Below are 18696 nucleotides of genomic sequence, written 5' to 3' on the forward strand. Positions count from 1 at the left end.
TGTCTTTTCTAGAAAGATGGGACAGTGTTCAAATCAGCACAACAAACGTCAGACAGGTGCTCTCAGCCCTTTATCCCACCAGCACAGAGCTGATTTCTTCCTGGGGTGCTTCTTCAGGCTGTAAGCTCAGGCGTAATAAATGTGACCTCCAGGAGGCAGGAGCGCACTCTAGTTAAATGGAGGAGCCTGGGGCCTAGCTTCCCCATAGGCCAATAATTAAATTCTCCACTAGGGGGCAGCAACTGGAGTACAACTGGAAGGAACGTTAATTTCAAATCTTTCTGTTTATATTCGAGAACAACAGTTTACAAAAGTGTAAACATTCTAATTTTATCCTGGAAAATGTGACCTTATTAGCTTATAGGATTTCAACACACTAACTTAATATAAAACACAAAACAACAAACGAATAAGAAAGCAAACTTTCATAGAGATGCCTTCCAAATAATAAGGGAACTTTTTTTCTTTGAAAAAAAAAATTCAGAATTTAGGTGTTTGGATTTTTAAATCCAATTTAGGGGCTAAGAAAGAGACTAAAATGGTGTTGGTGACAATGAGACTTATTATTTGTTGACCAGTGCTGCCATGTACCAAAAGCTGTATTTAAAAAGCTTAAAAAAAAAAAAAAAAAAAGTGGACCCGGATCAGGAACAACCAAGCAAGGCCAGATTTGCGCCTGAGTCTGGACAGAGCCATTACATGTCCTTTCCACACCCTTACGCTTTTTCCCCCCCTGCCGGAGCTATTTTCACAAGGGGAATTAGAAAGTGCGTGCAGGTTATAAATTTGCATGCAAACAAGGACACATTCCCATTATGACTTTCCCTTACCTAGAGACACACACCATTAAATCAGTCAGGGGCGATGTTGTAGCTTGAGTCCAGCTACACTGAAAGCTAGCCGTGGATATTCGTTCAAAAGCAAAGTAATAAATTCACTCATGCAGAAGAAGTAAGTGTCCAAAGGTATCGTAAATAAAAGGAGAAGAAGGCTAGGGAGTAGAGGAGTCCGAGGTGCTCCACTGGAAGGAGAAAGGGAAGCGGGAGCGGGGGCGGGGCAGGCTAGGCGCTCACATACACTGCCTTCACATTTCTGGAGTTAGAAAGCCTCATCTGGGCGCTGTCTTGAATGGACACAAATAACCCAGTTCAGCACAGACGAGTCGAGTAGCATGCATGGTGACCCCTGAGCAGGACTCAAACCCCACAGAGGCACTTTGCAGGCAGTGAAAACAGGCAGAGTACAAGAACATCCTAAGGGTGTGAGCCTGGCATCAGGAGGACCCCCCCCTTCATTTAATTCCCGACCATCCTTTCTACGCTGGAGCGGAACCCACAACAAAAAGAGTAATTATAAGTCAGACAGTACAAAGATCAGCACGGCCAATTTTGCTTTGTACACAATAATTTATTATCCAGTAAACCTTCATTTTTATATACTTTACTTCAAGTCTCTTTAAGAGCGATAAAGCGAGAGAATAAGGCGTTATCCAAGAGCACTCTTGGGAAGAAGGAAAACCTTGATTTACACACTAAATAGCGTTAGGCGTGGCAGTGGGGGCTTTAGGGAAGAGGTTCTGGGAGTAGGAGGTGGTGCACTTGTTCCCAGGTATCCACACCGGAGAAATGACTTTGAGGGAAAAGCTACTTCCCTGTCCTCTGGAGTCCTTAAGCCAACTCCCTCCTCTGATAATCTATTCTGTCCTCATTGTCATTCAAATGAGTCCTCAGAGTGACAGCATTCCTGGAGTGTCACCAGTGCCTTGCCCACTGGTGACTTGTACCCCACTCTGGAAAACCGGCTTCACAAAGGAGAAAACCCAGACTGGACTCACACACAGGCTTCACAGAACGAAGCAGGGAGGCCAGCAAAACACAAGCAATGCTCACCTTCTAAAGGACAACGGGGTGTTTGGTCACAGGGCTAGCGACACAGACGCACACATTCACAATGCACGGACAGATTTTCCTGCGAAGGTCGAAAAGGCGTTTTAGAGCTTTAAAGAAGGATTTGCAATTTCCTCAGACCAATAAAGTGGTGAGGGTCACTATGGTAACCAAGATGGAGACCACAAGGAGCAGAATCATGCCAAAGTGACATAATTTCGATCGCTTGTTGCGTTTCCTCTTCTTTTTCAGCAAAGTGTCAAAGCCTGGAGTGTACGTATCCCCCAACCAAAAGCGCAGATCATTGGGGTTTTCCTAAAAGAAAACAACACAGAGAAAATGTCACTCACCAGTGACCAGTCAGCATTACAGTGGATACTTGGGAACAAGATGCTGCCAGGGGCCCCGAGTGTCTGTATCATGTTGTTTGGGGTAAGGTGTTAAGTGTCAAGGCTCCAACAGTAAGCTCGACAACTCTAAGCATCTCAGAAACACTGCCACAACTGACTGACTGTGGGAACCTGTAGGAAAATTGTCTGTCTGTATAAGAATTTATTAGGTGGCCTGCACAACGCCTGTGTTAAATTGCTGACCCTTCTAAGTCAGAAACACCATAGTCATCTCTTCGCCAATTGTGTTTTTCTAACCTCTTGCGAATAATGTCTATAAATCAGTTAAGTGAGTTGAAATACAATTGACATTCCCAGCTTTAGATGGACCTTGGAGGTTTTCTCTCATTTTTGTGGCAGAGATGAGAATCTGGTTAAGTTTCGGGAAATCCCAGCTGATCTCCCTGAAGGAAGAATAAGCCTAGGTCTGAAGAGCTACTTCCATAGCAGAGCTACAGAACAACTTCCACAGAGAAACTCAGGGGACACGATGCATCTTTGCTCGTGTTAGCTCCAATCCATAGGGTGTCTCTGTCTTCTGTGGAGTGCCAGAGAATTCTCTTTAAGAATTCTACTCCTCCTGAATATTAACCTTCATCAGGCGATGAAAGGAGACAGAGACAGAGACCCACATTGGAGCACCGGACTGAAATCTCAAGGTCCAAATCAGGAGCAGAAGGAGAGAGAGCACGAGCAAGGAACTCAGGACCGCGAGGGGTGCACCCATACACTGAGACAATGGGGATGTTCTATCGGGAACTCACCAAGGCCAGCTGGCCTGGGACTGAAAAAGCCTGGGATAAAACCGGACTCGCTGAACATAGCGGACAATGAGAACTACTGAGAACTCAAGAACAATGGCAATGGATTTTTGATCCTACTGCACGTACTGGCTTTGTGGGAGCCTAGGCAGTTTGGATGCCCACCTTACTAGACCTGGATGGAGGTGGGTGGTCCTTGGACTTCCCACAGGGCAGGGAACCCTGATTGCTCTTTGGACTGACGAGGGAGGGGGACTTGATTGGGGGAGGAGGAGGGAAATGGGAGGCGGTGGCGGGGAAGAGACAAAAATCTTTAATAAATAAATTAATTAAAAAAAAGAATTCTACTCTCAAGTACCTGATAAGTTGCCTGTACACTTGACTAGTCCATATACTTTTTGAAAACAAACAACAATAGCAACAAAAGACCATTTTCCTGTAATCTCTAACTAGTTTAATGTAAACAATCCTGTGTCTCATATATTAAGTTTACAAAGATAGCTAGGTTACCACTTGCACATATCAACTGCAGGCCTTGAATTTCCTTGCCTGGATATTTTGAAGGATTTGAAACAGGCTATCACCCTCAATAGTTTGAGTGGACCTAAGTCTGCTACTGGTGTCACAAAACCAATATCTGGTAGCTGGCAGCATGTAGGGTTTCTGAACTAGTTTCAGACTTGGGGCTGTAACGCTCGGAGGGACATGCACACATAAGGAGTTGGGATGGATTTGGCAATTGCAATTCTCCTATAGAAACTTGTAGGTGGGCTTAAGTCACCCACTTAGAAAAAATTTCTCCTACTTGCCAATGATCTTCAATTTCCTTAGTGTGATATCCAAACTTAAAAATAAATAAAACATTTGAAAAAAAATTAATTTTTTAATTGGCAGTCTTTGAATCAGGTAAACTATTTCTATTTACTCAATTCGATGGATTTGTGTGTGAGTAGGGATGCTCATCCACCGCCCCCTTGTCACATTTGCACAAAGCAAAGGCGAGAGAACAGGCCTGAGCTTGTGCCCAACAACAAGCATCTGTGTGTGACGTAAATCAATGCGCTTTCCCCAGTAATAGCCTTAATGATATAAAGTCTTTGGTAAAAAAAAAAAAAAAAAAAAAAAACACGAAATTAAACCAAAACAAAAAAAGAGGAAAAGAAATGCATTGTTGTTGCCATGGGAATGTGTGTTTTGGGAACTTCTTGGGAAGAAGCTAAAGGAGCTTACCCTCGAGCAAGGAGATTAAGAGCTGTCCATGATTCTGGACTATTATGTATTTCAAGGAATGCACAGTCGAGGTTTTAAAACGAGCGTGCAGAACATAAAAGTCTACAGTACCGCCTTCTTTAAAAAGAAATGTGGTTCACGGCAGGTGGTTAAGGTATGAGCTCGCACCAGACACACGTTTTTAAATGAAGGGTACTTGGCAATGGCAGGCCCTTCTTGCCTAAGGCAGGTTGAAGCAAGCAGAGGCTGGTCAGGAATCCAGTCCCTTCAGACAACAGAGGGTCCATGCTGGCTTTCAGGCATTTGGGTCTTGTCTGTGTAGGTGATATCAGAAGAAGGAAAAGGTAGGGAAAGAAAATCCTAGGCTGGTTTCATGAGTTCGTTGTGTATTTTTCCTTGTGGAAATGTTTGTTTTGAGACACAAGAAAAACGGCCAAAACATAAGCCTTCACTCTTAAGTCATTTCATGGACTTGAAATATTAACCAAACGACTGTTGGGAAGGGCTTCCTTGTGCAGCACCTAAGTCTGCTCACTTCATAGGTAGTTTTGAAAAATGTAGAGGAAAAAAATGCGTTCCTAGGTGGCCATGAGCATAAACAGCTACAAGATTACTAATGAGGGAATACATGTATGACCTTACAAATTAATTTGAAAAACAATTGGCGTCTTCCCAGGAGACCTTTTGTCATTGCTACTTGCCTTTTCTCCTCTCTACGCTACACAGGTGTCATTGGCTGTGCAAAATACCAAACAAACAGATAACCCTACATATTGGCTGGGAAAGAGAAATAATTTTAAGGACCAAAAGGACCGGTGGTCTTTGTGTTTAGTGGGGCTTCTGCCACTGCTGCAGCACCTTCTGAGGTCCACTCGGCTGATGCGGTTGAGCAGCTGAGGGTCATTCTTAGTAAACGCACCTTCAGATGTCCGCAGAGATTCGTGTGCGCAGAATGCTTGTCATATTCTTCGATGGTCCACGAAGGACTCTTCTTTCTTTCTTCCCTAGCTTCCTCGATGCCCATCTCACCATATAATGGGTTATTCTTCATGACTGAAGACATGGACCGTGGGGGACTGTCAGGAAGGACTGCATTCTCCCCACCAAATCCCTTAGCCCGTTGAGGAGAGATGCTCTTTTCTCCCTGTTAGGAGATAAGAAAATAAGATGGCCTTGCTGGTAGCAGAGAAGCCAAAATGGCAGAAATCTGGATCTGAAGATTTATTAATTATGTTTCAAATTCAACAGATTGAGCAATTTACCTATAAAATGACTCTGAGGTCTGCTTTAATTAGAATCCTACCATTAACTGAGTTCTCTCTTTATATGTTGTCCTGATCAGTTTAATATCCATTTCAAGGCATTCTCCGGCTACAAAGAAAGAATAGTGTTCTCCAATTCATCTAGTGGAATTCTGAAGAAACGCAGTTTTGCAGCTCATGTGCACTAGAGTTTAGTGGCATTTTATGTTTTTTAGTGTGTCCCAAGGTTCCTATACATAGGACTTAATATTGTCGTATGAATCCAGGAAAATTAGGATTAAAAGTGTTTTCTGGGACCACAAGATGGCTCAGCAGGTATTGGTGTTTGCTATTAACCTGCCAGCCTAGATTTGACCCCCAAAGCATAACAGTCCAAGAAGAGAATAGAATCCTGAAACTGGTACTGCCTCTTCTCTGACCTCCACACTCACATGTCCCGGCAGGCAAATGCAAGTGTATGAACACACATGTATGAAAATATATGCATACAAGCACACACACACAAATAAATAAACAAATAAAGTTAAAAACCCTGTTAAATAATTTCTAAATGTCTTGGCTTTTTCTAAACATGCCTTTGGATCCTATTTCAGAGACATTTGAGGAGGAGGTCTACATAGTTTCTTCTCCCAAGCTGAAATACTCCATGCTAGACAAAGAGGGGAGGTTCATTAAACCTGGGGAGCTGATCACATACTTTACCAGGCTCAGGAAACTCAAGACCCTTAAATGCTCAGGAAGGTCTAAGGATCACAAGATTCACAAGGTGCCTTCACAAGGCTATAAAAGCAATAAACACCTGCTAGGGCCTAGGAGACTTTTCAGTGGAGCTCCTGTACGCTGGCACAAGTAGGCTACTCCAGGCATGCAGGTTTTGAGTCCTCACCCACGCTGAATTGGCCGTTTCAGAGCTACAGTTGTCTTTGGGTCACCCATGAGCCTGTAAGTTACCATAATAGACTAATTGTTCCACTAGGGTAGACTTGGGTGGGATCATTTCTTCTGTCTGTTATTAGTACCCTCTCTGAGGTGGAAAGATTTGCTCCCATCTCCCTGGCTCCAGGAAAACTCATAGAGCAACTGAGTCAATTTAACATCATTCACCCCCCCCCCAAGTGCCTATTGTCCACTAGAGTAATTAATTCTTCACTTTCAGAAATTTAAAAAACTTGATTGATATTGAAACATAGAAAAGGACACACATGATGAATGCATGTGATTTTCCCACAAACACTCAAGTGTGTGTGTCTGTGCGTGTGTGTGTGTGCGTGTGTGTGTGTGTGTGTGTGAGAGAGAGAGAGAGAGAGAGAGAGAGAGAGAGAGAGAGAGAGAGAGAGAGAGAGATTGGTGACCGGACATAAGAACTTTGGAGATACACCAATAGGAATCACATCCTTTTGAGTCACCTGTATGAGAACCACTGGCCATATATCAATGGCCTAAGGATCTTTTAGGACATAGATTGAATACGTATTTATATAAACTAAAATTATAGAATGGCATTGCATGAGCCATCCTTCTGAAATAATTTATAAGTAAAGAGAAAAATAATCCAGATAAAACTATTTGTATTCTCTTGGACATTGGCTTTCCATTACTTTTAATTAAAAATGATTTATTTATTTTGTTTTGATTTTATGTATATTAGTGAGTGTCTGCATGTATGTAGGTGTATCACATGTGAGCCTAACATGGTGGATGGTGGGAATCCAGCCTGGGTCCATTGGAAGAGCAGAAAGCAGGTTTAACCAGAGTCACCTCTCCAAGCCCCTTCCTTGACATTCTTAATAAAGGCATCTTTCATATTCTTAGAGATCAACTTGGAGACCCTTTTTTACTTAAATTTGGTTTTAGCCTGCCAAAAGTCAATTTATAGTCCATAATGGTAAGCTGCATAATAAAACAATAAACCTTCTTATCTTAGCATTTATCTCAAAGATGAGTAGATGTGTTAGTGTGGTTCTAAACTAAATAAGAGCAATCTGACAGGAAATTAAGGTGATTTGAGCTTAACACAATTATAACTCTACTGTTTTCTTCAAGCCTGGACGGCTTTGATCATATCTGAAGCAGGATAACTCTTCTGACATACACGAACTTTCTTTGTTAGGTTCTTTTCCTTGTAGACTGCTCATTGCATGCAGTTAGGAAGGTTTGATAGATGAGGGAAATAAAACGTGTGGGTCAAGAAAGTCTATATACACTATAAAAATGGATATGTGTTTAGAGGAACGAATATGTGAAGGTATCAAAAACAGTCAGAGGTTTATTCTAAAGCAGACTTTAAGTCTTGTTTCTAGGCCATATCCTTGAAAATTTTTAAATATTTTCCTGAAATATGCTTTTTTCTCTGATCTGCACAGCATTCTTATCTCTGAACGGAAGGGAAGCTTATTTATCATGCTTTGTTACTACTATGAAGAAATCAGTTATATTTTACAATTTACAAATTAATTAGATAACACAAAAAGAAATTGATAGGATTACTGGGAACACGATTCAGGCACTGAGCACATGTTTAGATTACTGGAGATCTTGGGTCCCACCTTTTACTAATTCTGGGCTGGATCTATAGTTCAATGGCAGAATGCTTACCTAGCAAGAGTGAATCTCTAGGTTCAAACAGCAGTTTATATATATTTAAAAAGAAAAGTTGTGATTTATTTGTATTTTACTATTTTTTTTTTCCAAATAGATTTAAGAAAATAAAGAGCATATACAAAGTCCAACTTCGCATGTTGCACCTTAGGCGAAATACTGAGAAGAAAATTCAGTAGCATTTCTGTGATTTTTAACAAAGTGAGCTGGGGCTGGAGAGATGGCTCAGTGGTTAAGAGCATTGCCTGCTCTTCCAAAGGTTCTTGAGTTCAATTCCCAGCAACCACATGGTGGCTCACAACCATCTGTAATGAGGCCTGGTGCCCTCTTCTGGCCTGCAGGCAGACACACAGACAGACTAATTTATACATAATAAATAAATAAATAAATATTTAAAAAATAAAAAACAAATTCCATTTGAACTACTCATTTGAAGTAACAGTTCAAAGTTTAACTAGACTCTCGCTATTAAGCCCATCTTTGTCCACTTATTTTAATTCTAATACTTTAATGAGCAAGTAAAATACCACTTAATGAAAAAGGAACTAGAAGACATCTTCAGGCAAACAAACGCTACAGGCTAGCAGCAGACAGGCCGTTAGAATAAGAACCTCTAAAATCACACAGCAAGAGGGAGTGAAACTGGAGGTAGGCAGGGAGACTGAGACCAAGAGATTTTGGAAAATAAACAGAAATTGATGTGACGGAAATAAGGTAATTTGAGTTTAAAGTAAACTGAAGAATTAGAAGGTAAAAAGTTTGGCACAGGTGTTGTTAATCAAGCAACTAAGAACCAACTGCAGGGAAAAGATGGAGATGTTGTTGAAATTAGAGAAATGTATTTATCTCCAAATTACCAGGGCAGTAAAAAGCAATAAAGGCAAGTTGACCAAGCTCTAAGAGGATGAGGGTATAAAATGGAGGTTATCTCAAGGACACACAGAGTAAGTCAGAAGTGAGCATACTAAACAGAAGGGGGCTTACTTTTCTAGTTCAGAGAGTGAGGCAGGCAGATCAGACGTCAAAATGCAAATTCAACTATTCAGTATTTAATGCCTCAACTTTAAGAACTCTGGGAAGTAGGAAAGATTAAAGAGCATAAGTTCCAGGAGGTGGATATGCACACAGAGCCCCAGGCATGGTGACTGACTGGGTAAACCAGGTGGCTTTCCTTGGTTGAGCACACACAGGGTCCAGCTTCTTTCATCTGCTCTGAAATGAATCAGTTTGGAGTCAAGCTTTTTAAAACCAAGAAAGTGTAGCAGAAGTGATTTGAGATCGGATCCAAGCTGTTCCCGAACTCTTCCATATGATTTCTGTCATTGTTTTGTTTGTTGGTTTGACACTCTAGATCAGGATCTGAGGTGTCTGAGATGGTAGAACCTGCCACAAACAATTGGAAACCCTGGCCACTGCTTGGAAAAGAGAAGCACCCCCCACCCCAGTCCATCCGCTGTTTCTAGGACTTCTCATGATTGGCAAACACTGTCATTTTGCCACTGGTCCCAGCGGTGAGCAGGAGTATCTGGAAAGCGGCTGTTGGACCCCACTGCTGCAGCACACCAGATCCGGGAAGAAATACTAAAAGCCTTATTCTCACTTGTTTAGTATGTGTGTAGTGTATGTACACGTTTCTTGGTGTACATGTACTTGTGAGTATACATGCAAGTTCACATATGCGAATGAGTGGACACCAGAGGTTGACATTGGGTATCTTCCTGAACCACCCTGCTCCGTAGTTTTTTGAGATATTTATTATTTATTAGGTAAACAGTGTTCTGCCTGCATGTATGCTTGCACACCAGAAGAAGGCACCAGATCTCATTGCAGATGAGCCACCATGTGGTTGCTGGGAATTGAACTCAGGACCTCTGGAAGAGCAGCCAGTGCTCTTAACCTGAGTCGTCTCTCCAGCCCTGAGACAAGAAGACAAGGTCTTTTAGTGAGCTTGAACTCACTGATCCAACTGAACTGGCTGCTTGTAAGATCGAGGGATCCATCAATGCCAACACCACCTCATCCAAGCACTGGAATTGTGGGAACATGCCCCCTAAGCTCAGCTTTTCATGTGGATGCTAGTGATCTGAATCCAGAGCATCAAGTCTGCATAGTGGGCACTTCCCCATCCGGCCATTTCCCCAGCCCCCCAATACTGGAAGCCTGAAGACAGTTCTCGGCAGCAGAAATCATTTGGTAGAAATGTTAGTCTGGTAACTTGAGAGATAATCACCACTAACTTGGGGCAAGTCTGAAACTGTACGGTCATATATCCTTGTCAGAACATTTGTTTTATGAGTGGAGTCAGGGAATTCAAGAAGATGGTTCAAAGTGTGCAAGGAGGGTCCTAAGGTATGGCACTTCCCAGTAGAATAACGGCACACCCCAATTACTGAGATGTAAAACTACTTACCAAAAAAGAACAAAAACAGAAAGATGAGGAAAATGTCTCAGCTGCATGAAGTAACTGAAGACAAAGATTCTGTTGAAGGCCTAGTTTTATACACCTCAGGGTTGGCGGCCAGTAAGCCAGAAGAAATTGGAGAAGTGGAAACAGGAAAGCAAGATCCAAAGGCGAGTTTGAGCCCCATGCTTTAAAGGACCTATAGGGGCATTTTATGTCAGAAAGAACTGTCTGAGGCTAAACAAAGAGAATTATATTAGCAAATTGCTCAATAAATTGCATAGAAAATAAACTGGAGACATTACAAGATGAAAATTAGAGTCTTTAAAATAAAATAAAATCACGTGGATATTCTGGGCCAACCCTACCATCTGCATTTCCAGTCATTTAGACATAAAAACTGAGAATAACTACCAAAACAACAGATCCAAGATTGGGAAAACAATAGTAAGTATATGTCTCTAAATTCCTATGAATAAGAGTGGAAGTAAGCCCTGGGACCATCCCAAGAGCCTGGAGCATAAGGCTGTGCAGAGCAAGGGTAGCGGGTCCTCACAGAGAGATGGAGTGTTCCTGCCTCACCTCCAGGGAAGGAGTCTGCACAAGCACTTCTGGAGAGATTACAGGAGTTTGGAATATGACTTCTCCACTGCTCAGAAAGGAAAAAATTAGCGTAGGATAATAATCCTATCTCTTTAAAGGGGAATTTGTAGGATTAGGATGGCTTGCAGGACCTGCTCCTAAGTGTGGTGATGAGAAAGACTCTTCAATCTGATAGATGATCTCGGCTGTCAGTTGTGTGGGGTGTGCAAGTATATCTGTATGTATATATACACACATACTAGATTATATATTATATATTTGATGTATGTAACTTAAACACAGTATCTATTTTAAAAGATGAAAATGAGGTAGCACCTGGCTAAACACACGACAAATCCATTTCCTCTTCAACGACACACAACAATTGGGTTGAAACTCAAGCTTGGCTACTAACCTCCCCAACAGTACATGTGTCTTCCTTTCTGTCTTCTTCTTGGTCTGCAGACATAATGCAGATTCTGATATTGTAGAAAGAACCTCCAGAAAAAGAATGTGAATTCTCCTTTAAGGTAGGCTTCTCAGCATGTGCACAGCATCAACATCTCAAGGGTGCAGATGTGTTAATTCCTCATTGCATTACTAGATTTGAGTATGTTTGTTTCTACAATACAACATAGCTAAGCACTACAGAAAAATAGTATACATATATGTATATAATTACAATATAATATATCAAACAAAATAGGCTTAAGGCAAGAAGCTTTGATAGCTACAAAGATTTTGAATAAAACTAACATCAGCAGCAGAGTATAACAACTATAAAATTTATATATGCTACAAAATGATTGTAATAAAATTTAAAGGAATCATTAAAATTACATATATTCATACAAAAGGTTCCCAAAGATAAGACAATTTGTACAATAAAATTAACAAATCTAATCAAGTGGCTTCCATACTCTATTTTCTGAACATTTTCAAAACATTGATAGTGTAAATGATTCTAAAGGAAAGTACACATACAACTGAGTTAATAATAAAAAACCATCAAAAACATATCCCAAATACAGATTCTGTAATCATTTAGACTACGTTTTCAATAAAAACCATGGAAATATGTTAAATGGTGACATAGCAAGTGTTAAAATGTAGTGTTACAAAATGATAGGCTGAAGCACAAATGCATTTACACACATACACAGAATACATGTACAAATATATACACACATACACATTTATATACAGGCACAGATATACATACATAAACTCATAAATGCATGGACATACACCTATATACACGCAAGCATACACATATGTACAAATGCACACACATATACCTACATACATGCAAGCATACACATACATACAAATGCACACACACATACACCTATATACATTTAAGCATACACATACATACAAATGCACACACACACATATACCTACATACACACAAGCATACACATACACACAAATGCACAGACACACACACACATACATAGAATAAAACCCACATACATCCAAGCAGATATACCCATGCATGAACATAAATGAACACAAAGAAAGGCACACATGGAATATTGATATTGAGCAAAAAACAGTGGTGGGGAACAGAAAAGCAGTGAAGAATGCAGATTAAGACATGAGACCAGTGAATGAGCTTGTCTAGGAATAAGGAGGCTCAGTTCTCACCACTGGCTTTTCACTCCAGCTCACAGATCTCCTCTGAGAAGCCCCAGGGCTCTGAAACCAACGTGAAAGGAGTCAGGAAGAAGTAAAGCTCACGTGAACAGACCAAGAAAGTCAGCTGCTCACCAGAAAAGACAACTCCCAATACAATGCCTTTAAACATTTTATCCCTTAATTAAAAAGGTGTGTGTGTGTGTGTGTGTGCAAGCGCGCTTGCTCGTGCATTGATAGAATGTTTGCCTCGCACGCACAAACCTTGAATTTGATACACAGAACATCAATAACCAGGTATTGTAGCACACACCTGCAATTTCAACCCTCAGGGATTGAAGGAGGAGGATTCATCACAGGTTTACCATATCACCTTTGACCACAGACTGAACTTGAGGCCACCCTAGGCTACATAAAATCCTGTCTTAACACCAAACCGAACAACATTGGAAGGAACAATATCATCTGTTATTTTTCAAAATGCAATACCATTTTCCCCTTTTTTAAATTAAAAAAAAAAAAAACTAACTAACAGGCAAACATCACAACATCAAAAAACCAAAATGGAGACAAAAGTGCAGGTAGCCCGGGTTGGCCTCCAACTCTTTATATAACTGAACCCTAAATTCCTGATGCTCTTGATCCTGCCGACTGAGTTCTGGGATTCTAGGTGCACACCGTACATGTTTTGGGCTGCGCTCAGGATAAGAACCAGGGCTCCCATCATGTCAGGCAGGTACATTGTCTATCAACTGAATTACAGCCAGGTGTTTCTGTTTCCACTTCTTAAACTGTTACAGGAACCAGACCCCACTGACTTTTCCTTATACATCATTTGTTCTCATTCTTTTTTGTCTGTTTGGTTTTTGTCTTTTGAGACAGGATTTCTCCATGTAAAACAGTCCTAAGCTGTCCTGGAACTAGCTCTTGTAGACCAGGCTGGCCTCGAACTCACAAAGATCTGCCTGTCTCTGCCTCCTGAGTGCTGGGATTAAAGGCATGCACCACTACCACCCAGCTTTTGTTTTCACTTCTTAAGAAATGAAAATGAGGGTTGTATTAATTTTTCAGGAGATCATACTGGATACCAAAATTTCTTCCTGTGGATCAAACCTAAATTTTTAATTACAAAAAAGTTTGAGAATTTCATACATGGCAACCATGTTTGCATAATCTCTCTATTTGCTTAAACCACCACCCATTGAGGAACCTAAGTAAGAAATATTTGATAACTCCCTCTTCAGACATGCTTAACACCACATTCAACAGTCTTGGTATATTTCTGAAGATTTTTAAGTATCATTCTAAGAATTTCAAAATTTCATGCTCCCATTTCTTTATATTTATCTCCTTTTTACTCCGTAAGTACGTCAGTCTTGATTTTTAGGTCCACTCGCGCACTTTACAGATGACTGTGAAGACCAGGTGTCATTGCTCATTGTCCGAAGCACCTCATTTCCAGAACACACTTGTCTAACATTCCTTCCCATTATCCATTACTTCGGTAGTAAATTACCCGTCCCTAAGTTACTTGTCATTTTATTTCAGGGTAAACAAGAAAAAGCTAATTTATATGAAGTTTATCAAAGATACATCTGCAGGAAGCATACCTCTTTGTTCTTGGAATAATGAATTAGGCTAAAAGGGCCTGTATAAAAAGCTGCTTGTGAGGAATTTGCATTTCCTCATGTTTTGAGCTTTCGTTGTGAAATTCCAAATGGAGGCAGCAGAGCACCCAGAGCACCGAAAAAGATGCTGCAAAATTGCTGTGTCACAACCCAGGGAAAAAAAAAAAAAAACATTGGCTATGTGTTCTTACAATGTACTACGCAGAGACAGAGGTGGAGGAGGAGGGGCAAGATTTTCTGAAATAATTTTAATCTTTTTGTTCTGTGACTTGTAAAAAAATGAAATAAAGGCGGAAATTTATTTCATTTCATCAAGCAAAACACAAAACAGTGATAAATGGGTGTGTATGGAAGGCCACAAGGCTTTGGGGGATTGCAAAGTGGTAAGCAAAAATTAAAAGTAAACAACAACAATATTCAGTCGTTATATAACAGATTGACTTATAATGGAAATAAGATTTATAATGGCAATAAACGGAACCCTTTATAGAGTAGAGGCAATTTACGTAATCATCCGACTCTGAATGAACTCATGGCATATGCTCCTGCCCACACACACACACATCACCAAGTAGTCCTTGTACACCAGGACTCACGAGAAGCGACTGTTTTTTTGTTTTTGTTTTTTGTTTTTTTAAGCAAACACCTTTCCGTATAGGGAATTTGAATTCTCCAAAGGATTTAAGGACTTACAGGGGCTTTGTAGGTCAGACACGTCGTTTCCGAAAGGAAATACCCTTTCCTCTTTCTACCTGTAGTACCCCCCCCCCCCGTTTCTCCATCTTAAAACAAGATTATCCCTGTTTGATTAGCCTCAGCAGGGGCCTTTGTGTTGATCTCAGCAGATGGAACCCACCAGCTGCATTCTTTTGTGAAAGAACAAGAGCCACGAGATAGGCATTAGCATGCTTATTCCTATGGCTGCTCCACGCGGACACCTGTGGAAGAAGCGCCTCTAAGCCGAGAGCCACTTCCTTTCCAAGATGGAGTGTGGCTTTCCCTGAGGCAAAACTCAGGCTTTCTCAGAGGCAGGTACAGCCTTGTGCGGCAAGCATTTTATATTTTAGGCATAGATCACAGCGACAGACAGAGTTTAGCATTTCTTCCCCCGAATCTTATTTGAAAACAGTTAGTCTGAACTGTTCTGGAGGGAAGGAGTAAATGAGACCTACGCAAATCTGAAACGAAGACAAGCTGAGAAGCGGGGACTGGAGGGGAATCAACCGGTGGGAGAATTTGCACATCTTTAACGCAGAGCTTACTGGAACGGGTGGGGAGGAAAAGCAGCTTCTAGGTATCCCCCACCCCCCACCCCAAGCCTCCTTCACACGAATGAGAAAATTTCATATAGTGAGAAATAAACAAGCTCCAAACCTGTATTCCTATGTCCTTAGATCTTACCTGGGAGTAGACAAGGTTTTGCCAGTGCTGTGGAGCAGGAAAATTTCCACCGGGAAATCTCGCGAGGCTAGCCTGCAGAAGGGTCGAGTTCCTCATTAAAGACTTCACGTCAAGCTGCAGGAATTTGTCAGGATGGTTGTTATTGGGCAAAACAGAAAGGTCCATGTCCCCTTTCGTCTGCGGTGGAAACAAAGCGAGCGAAGCTGGCCCTGACAGAGGCCTCCATTATTAATGAGCCCGAAGATGCTCGGGCTGGCATTTGAAACCAGGTCTCTTGTCTGCACACAAAAGCCACCCTCGAAAGGCCACGTGAGTCCACAGGAACAAAACAACAAAGCAGCAAAGGGCCCTCCATCCTACCTTACAACACACACACACACACACACACACACACACACACATGCACGCACGCATATGATGCTTAAATTGCATTAAAAAGGTTCATCAATTCAAATTAATAAAATGAGAAAATTAGATCTAGGTTGCACTTAATATCGCCCCCCATTCAGAGTACTCCACGGCTATTTTGTATATTAAAGCTGCCACAGTCATAATCTTTGTATATTAAAGCCCATCATTTGCAGCCTAGCACAATCACCGGGAAGAGCCCCACTGAGTTTGTTTTCTGTATTGCTGCATTAAGGCAGCTGCTCTGGCCCTGGCCCCACTTCCTCAGCCTCTTGGGTGATAAGCCCCATCTCATCCCTTCTCAAATTTTGAATCCCAATCTCAGGCTCCTGTAGACTTAACTGGTTTGAGTTTGGCAGCTTGTTCTAAGTGTGAAAATAGCAGACATGTATCTTGTAGATTGTGGCAGTAAGTAAGGTCCTAACGCACTGCTGTGACCCCTCCATATCCAGGGTCCTTTGATTCTACCCCTAGGTATATCAATACCTGTGAAATTCAGAGATCCCAGGGCACATTTGGAACAGGAGGGTAACCAGGCTGCTGAATTCGTAGGATGGGCTGTGTTGTAAGTGAACACATCTGTTGTTAAGACAGCCAAGGTCAGGGTGACTTTATGGCCTGCCTGGTTAGCCAACAACTGATGAATTTAATATAAGCATGCTCTCTATGCACAGGACACTCTACATGGCCTACTCCCCCACCTAGAAAGGATGGGGTTTTCATCTGGACAGAACAGCATTCCCTCTTGCAAGACTGGTTAAGGGTAGATGTATCAACAGCTTCTAACAGAGTACAATTGTTTGTTTTTTCACCAACTCTATGAACCCTTCTGATGTAGTAGGAAGGCTTCTCTTCCAGAGGCAGTGTGGTTACATGTGGAATGTTTCAGGAATAGACTTCAGAAGGGTTCCATATAGCTTACAAGAATAAGGATGTTCTTAAATCAAGCCAGACACTGGAGAGCACTTACCTTCTTTATGCAAAAGAAAAAAAAACAAAAAACAAAAAACGAGAGTATGTGATTTGACAAAAACCTGACCCACTTAGAGTCATAAACCCAATTAACAAGTTGACATTTTCTACATGAACACTTTGTACATGAAGTTCATAATGACTGATATAATTTACACATAGTTATAGCATCTATCTTCTAGAGGAAGTAACAGGCACTAACAACAAGAGTTAATAACAAAACAATCAAACCACTAACGTTTCAAGAACCAAGTTTATTATGTGCTTATCGTGTGTTTGATACAGCCTGGCTGCTGCCAAAACCTATCTAATGAGCAAGTGTTTCTCAGACCGCTCTTCCCAGAGTATTCCTTGGGGGAAAATACACATCTTTGAGAAGAGCCTAACTTGCCTTTGGTTCTCTGTGCTGGCAAGCAGAGACACAGAACTTACATCCAAATAGATTTGATTAGACCCTTCCCTTAGCCAAAGTATGACATAGGTGAAGTGAGGATTTGGTTCTCCTTAGGCTTCTTCCGGGTTTCTCTGTCTTGCTCTGTGCACGGGAGGTTTGTGTGCTGTCTCTTCGTTTGCTAATTTCCGCACATTCTGTCTTTATCCTGAAACCCACCACTTAGCATTTCTTACCACTATTCTTGAAGTCCGTATGGTGTAAACAGGAAAACTATCCCCTCTTCACCTACTGATTCTTCACACCGTCACTCCAACCTGACGTGTCTGCTCGCATCCAAGAGTTCTCTTCCTTTTCCTACCTCTTGCGTGCCTATGAATCATCTGAGTCACAGATGACACTGAACCTTCCAGAAAATCCTTATAGTATCCTTAGCAAATAAGACTTTCCCTCCTTTGAAACTTGATTTTCACCTTTGTCTGCTTGATAATGTATTTCATAATTTTATTTTAAAAGTTTCTTGTGGTGGTTAATATTGATTGCTAATTTGACAGTCTTCAGAATCCCATAGGAGACAATCCCTTGGGGACGCCTATGAGATATGATCTAGACTCAGTTACTAAAGGAAGGTCCACTCTTGACTGTGGGTGAGGCATTCCAGGGTGGCTGCAAAGAAGAAAATTAATTGAGCACCGTCATTTATCTCTCTCTGCTCCCTGACAACCAATTCAGTCTGATCAAATGCCTCGAACTCCCATCCACCATGAGAGTCTCTTCATAATGATCTGTACCCTCAAACTGTGATCCAAAATAAACCCTTTCTTCCTTGTTGTGGAGTCTGATATTTTATGACAGCAACATAACAAATAATTAACAGAAAATTGGTGGCAAATGTGAGGTTGTTGTTGCGATCAACCTGATCTCAGGCCTTCGGAATTGGCTTGCCTCTGAAGATGAAAGGCTTTGGGACTGTAAGAAGGGAGAGCTTGGAACACAAGGTGGAGGCCCAACTCATGAGGGTATAGAGGGGAATGGGAATTCTAAGAAACACTTGGACTAGATGATATTCAGACAATATCTGGCCAAGAATCTGGCTTCCCCAGTCCTGAGAACTCATGTAAGAGTCTCATTCCATTCTTATACCTGTAG

At 41.4% G+C, this 18696-nt stretch overlaps 1 protein-coding gene and 1 long non-coding RNA gene across 4 annotated transcripts in view; one reads left to right on the forward strand and one right to left on the reverse strand.

Annotated features, from left to right (window-relative positions):
• Positions 1-18696, forward strand: part of LOC126487845 (uncharacterized) — a 182091-nt gene that overhangs the window by 54118 nt on the left and 109277 nt on the right. The gene's annotated exons all lie outside the window — the stretch shown is intronic.
• Positions 1393-16688, reverse strand: Minar2 (membrane integral NOTCH2 associated receptor 2). 3 transcript variants are annotated; one of them, XM_050120875.1, is made up of 4 exons: positions 16671-16688; positions 15777-15890; positions 5186-5410; positions 1393-2201 (listed from the first exon to the last, which is right to left on the reverse strand). In XM_050120875.1, exons 2-4 carry the CDS (start codon positions 15870-15872, stop codon positions 2022-2024), a joined length of 501 nt encoding a protein of 166 aa, XP_049976832.1. In that variant the 5' UTR covers positions 15873-15890; positions 16671-16688; the 3' UTR covers positions 1393-2021. The 3 variants fall into 3 exon arrangements, with proteins under 3 accessions (XP_049976832.1, XP_049976833.1, XP_049976831.1); XM_050120876.1 differs by lacking the exon at positions 16671-16688 and adding an exon at positions 12760-12810 and having other exon boundaries at positions 15777-15999; XM_050120874.1 differs by lacking the exon at positions 16671-16688 and having other exon boundaries at positions 15777-16065.

This window comes from Alexandromys fortis, unplaced genomic scaffold, assembly GCF_014885135.2.
Source record: "Alexandromys fortis isolate MF-2015 unplaced genomic scaffold, M_Fortis_MF-2015_v1.1 scaffold_181, whole genome shotgun sequence".
Classification (NCBI taxonomy): domain Eukaryota; kingdom Metazoa; phylum Chordata; class Mammalia; order Rodentia; family Cricetidae; genus Alexandromys; species Alexandromys fortis.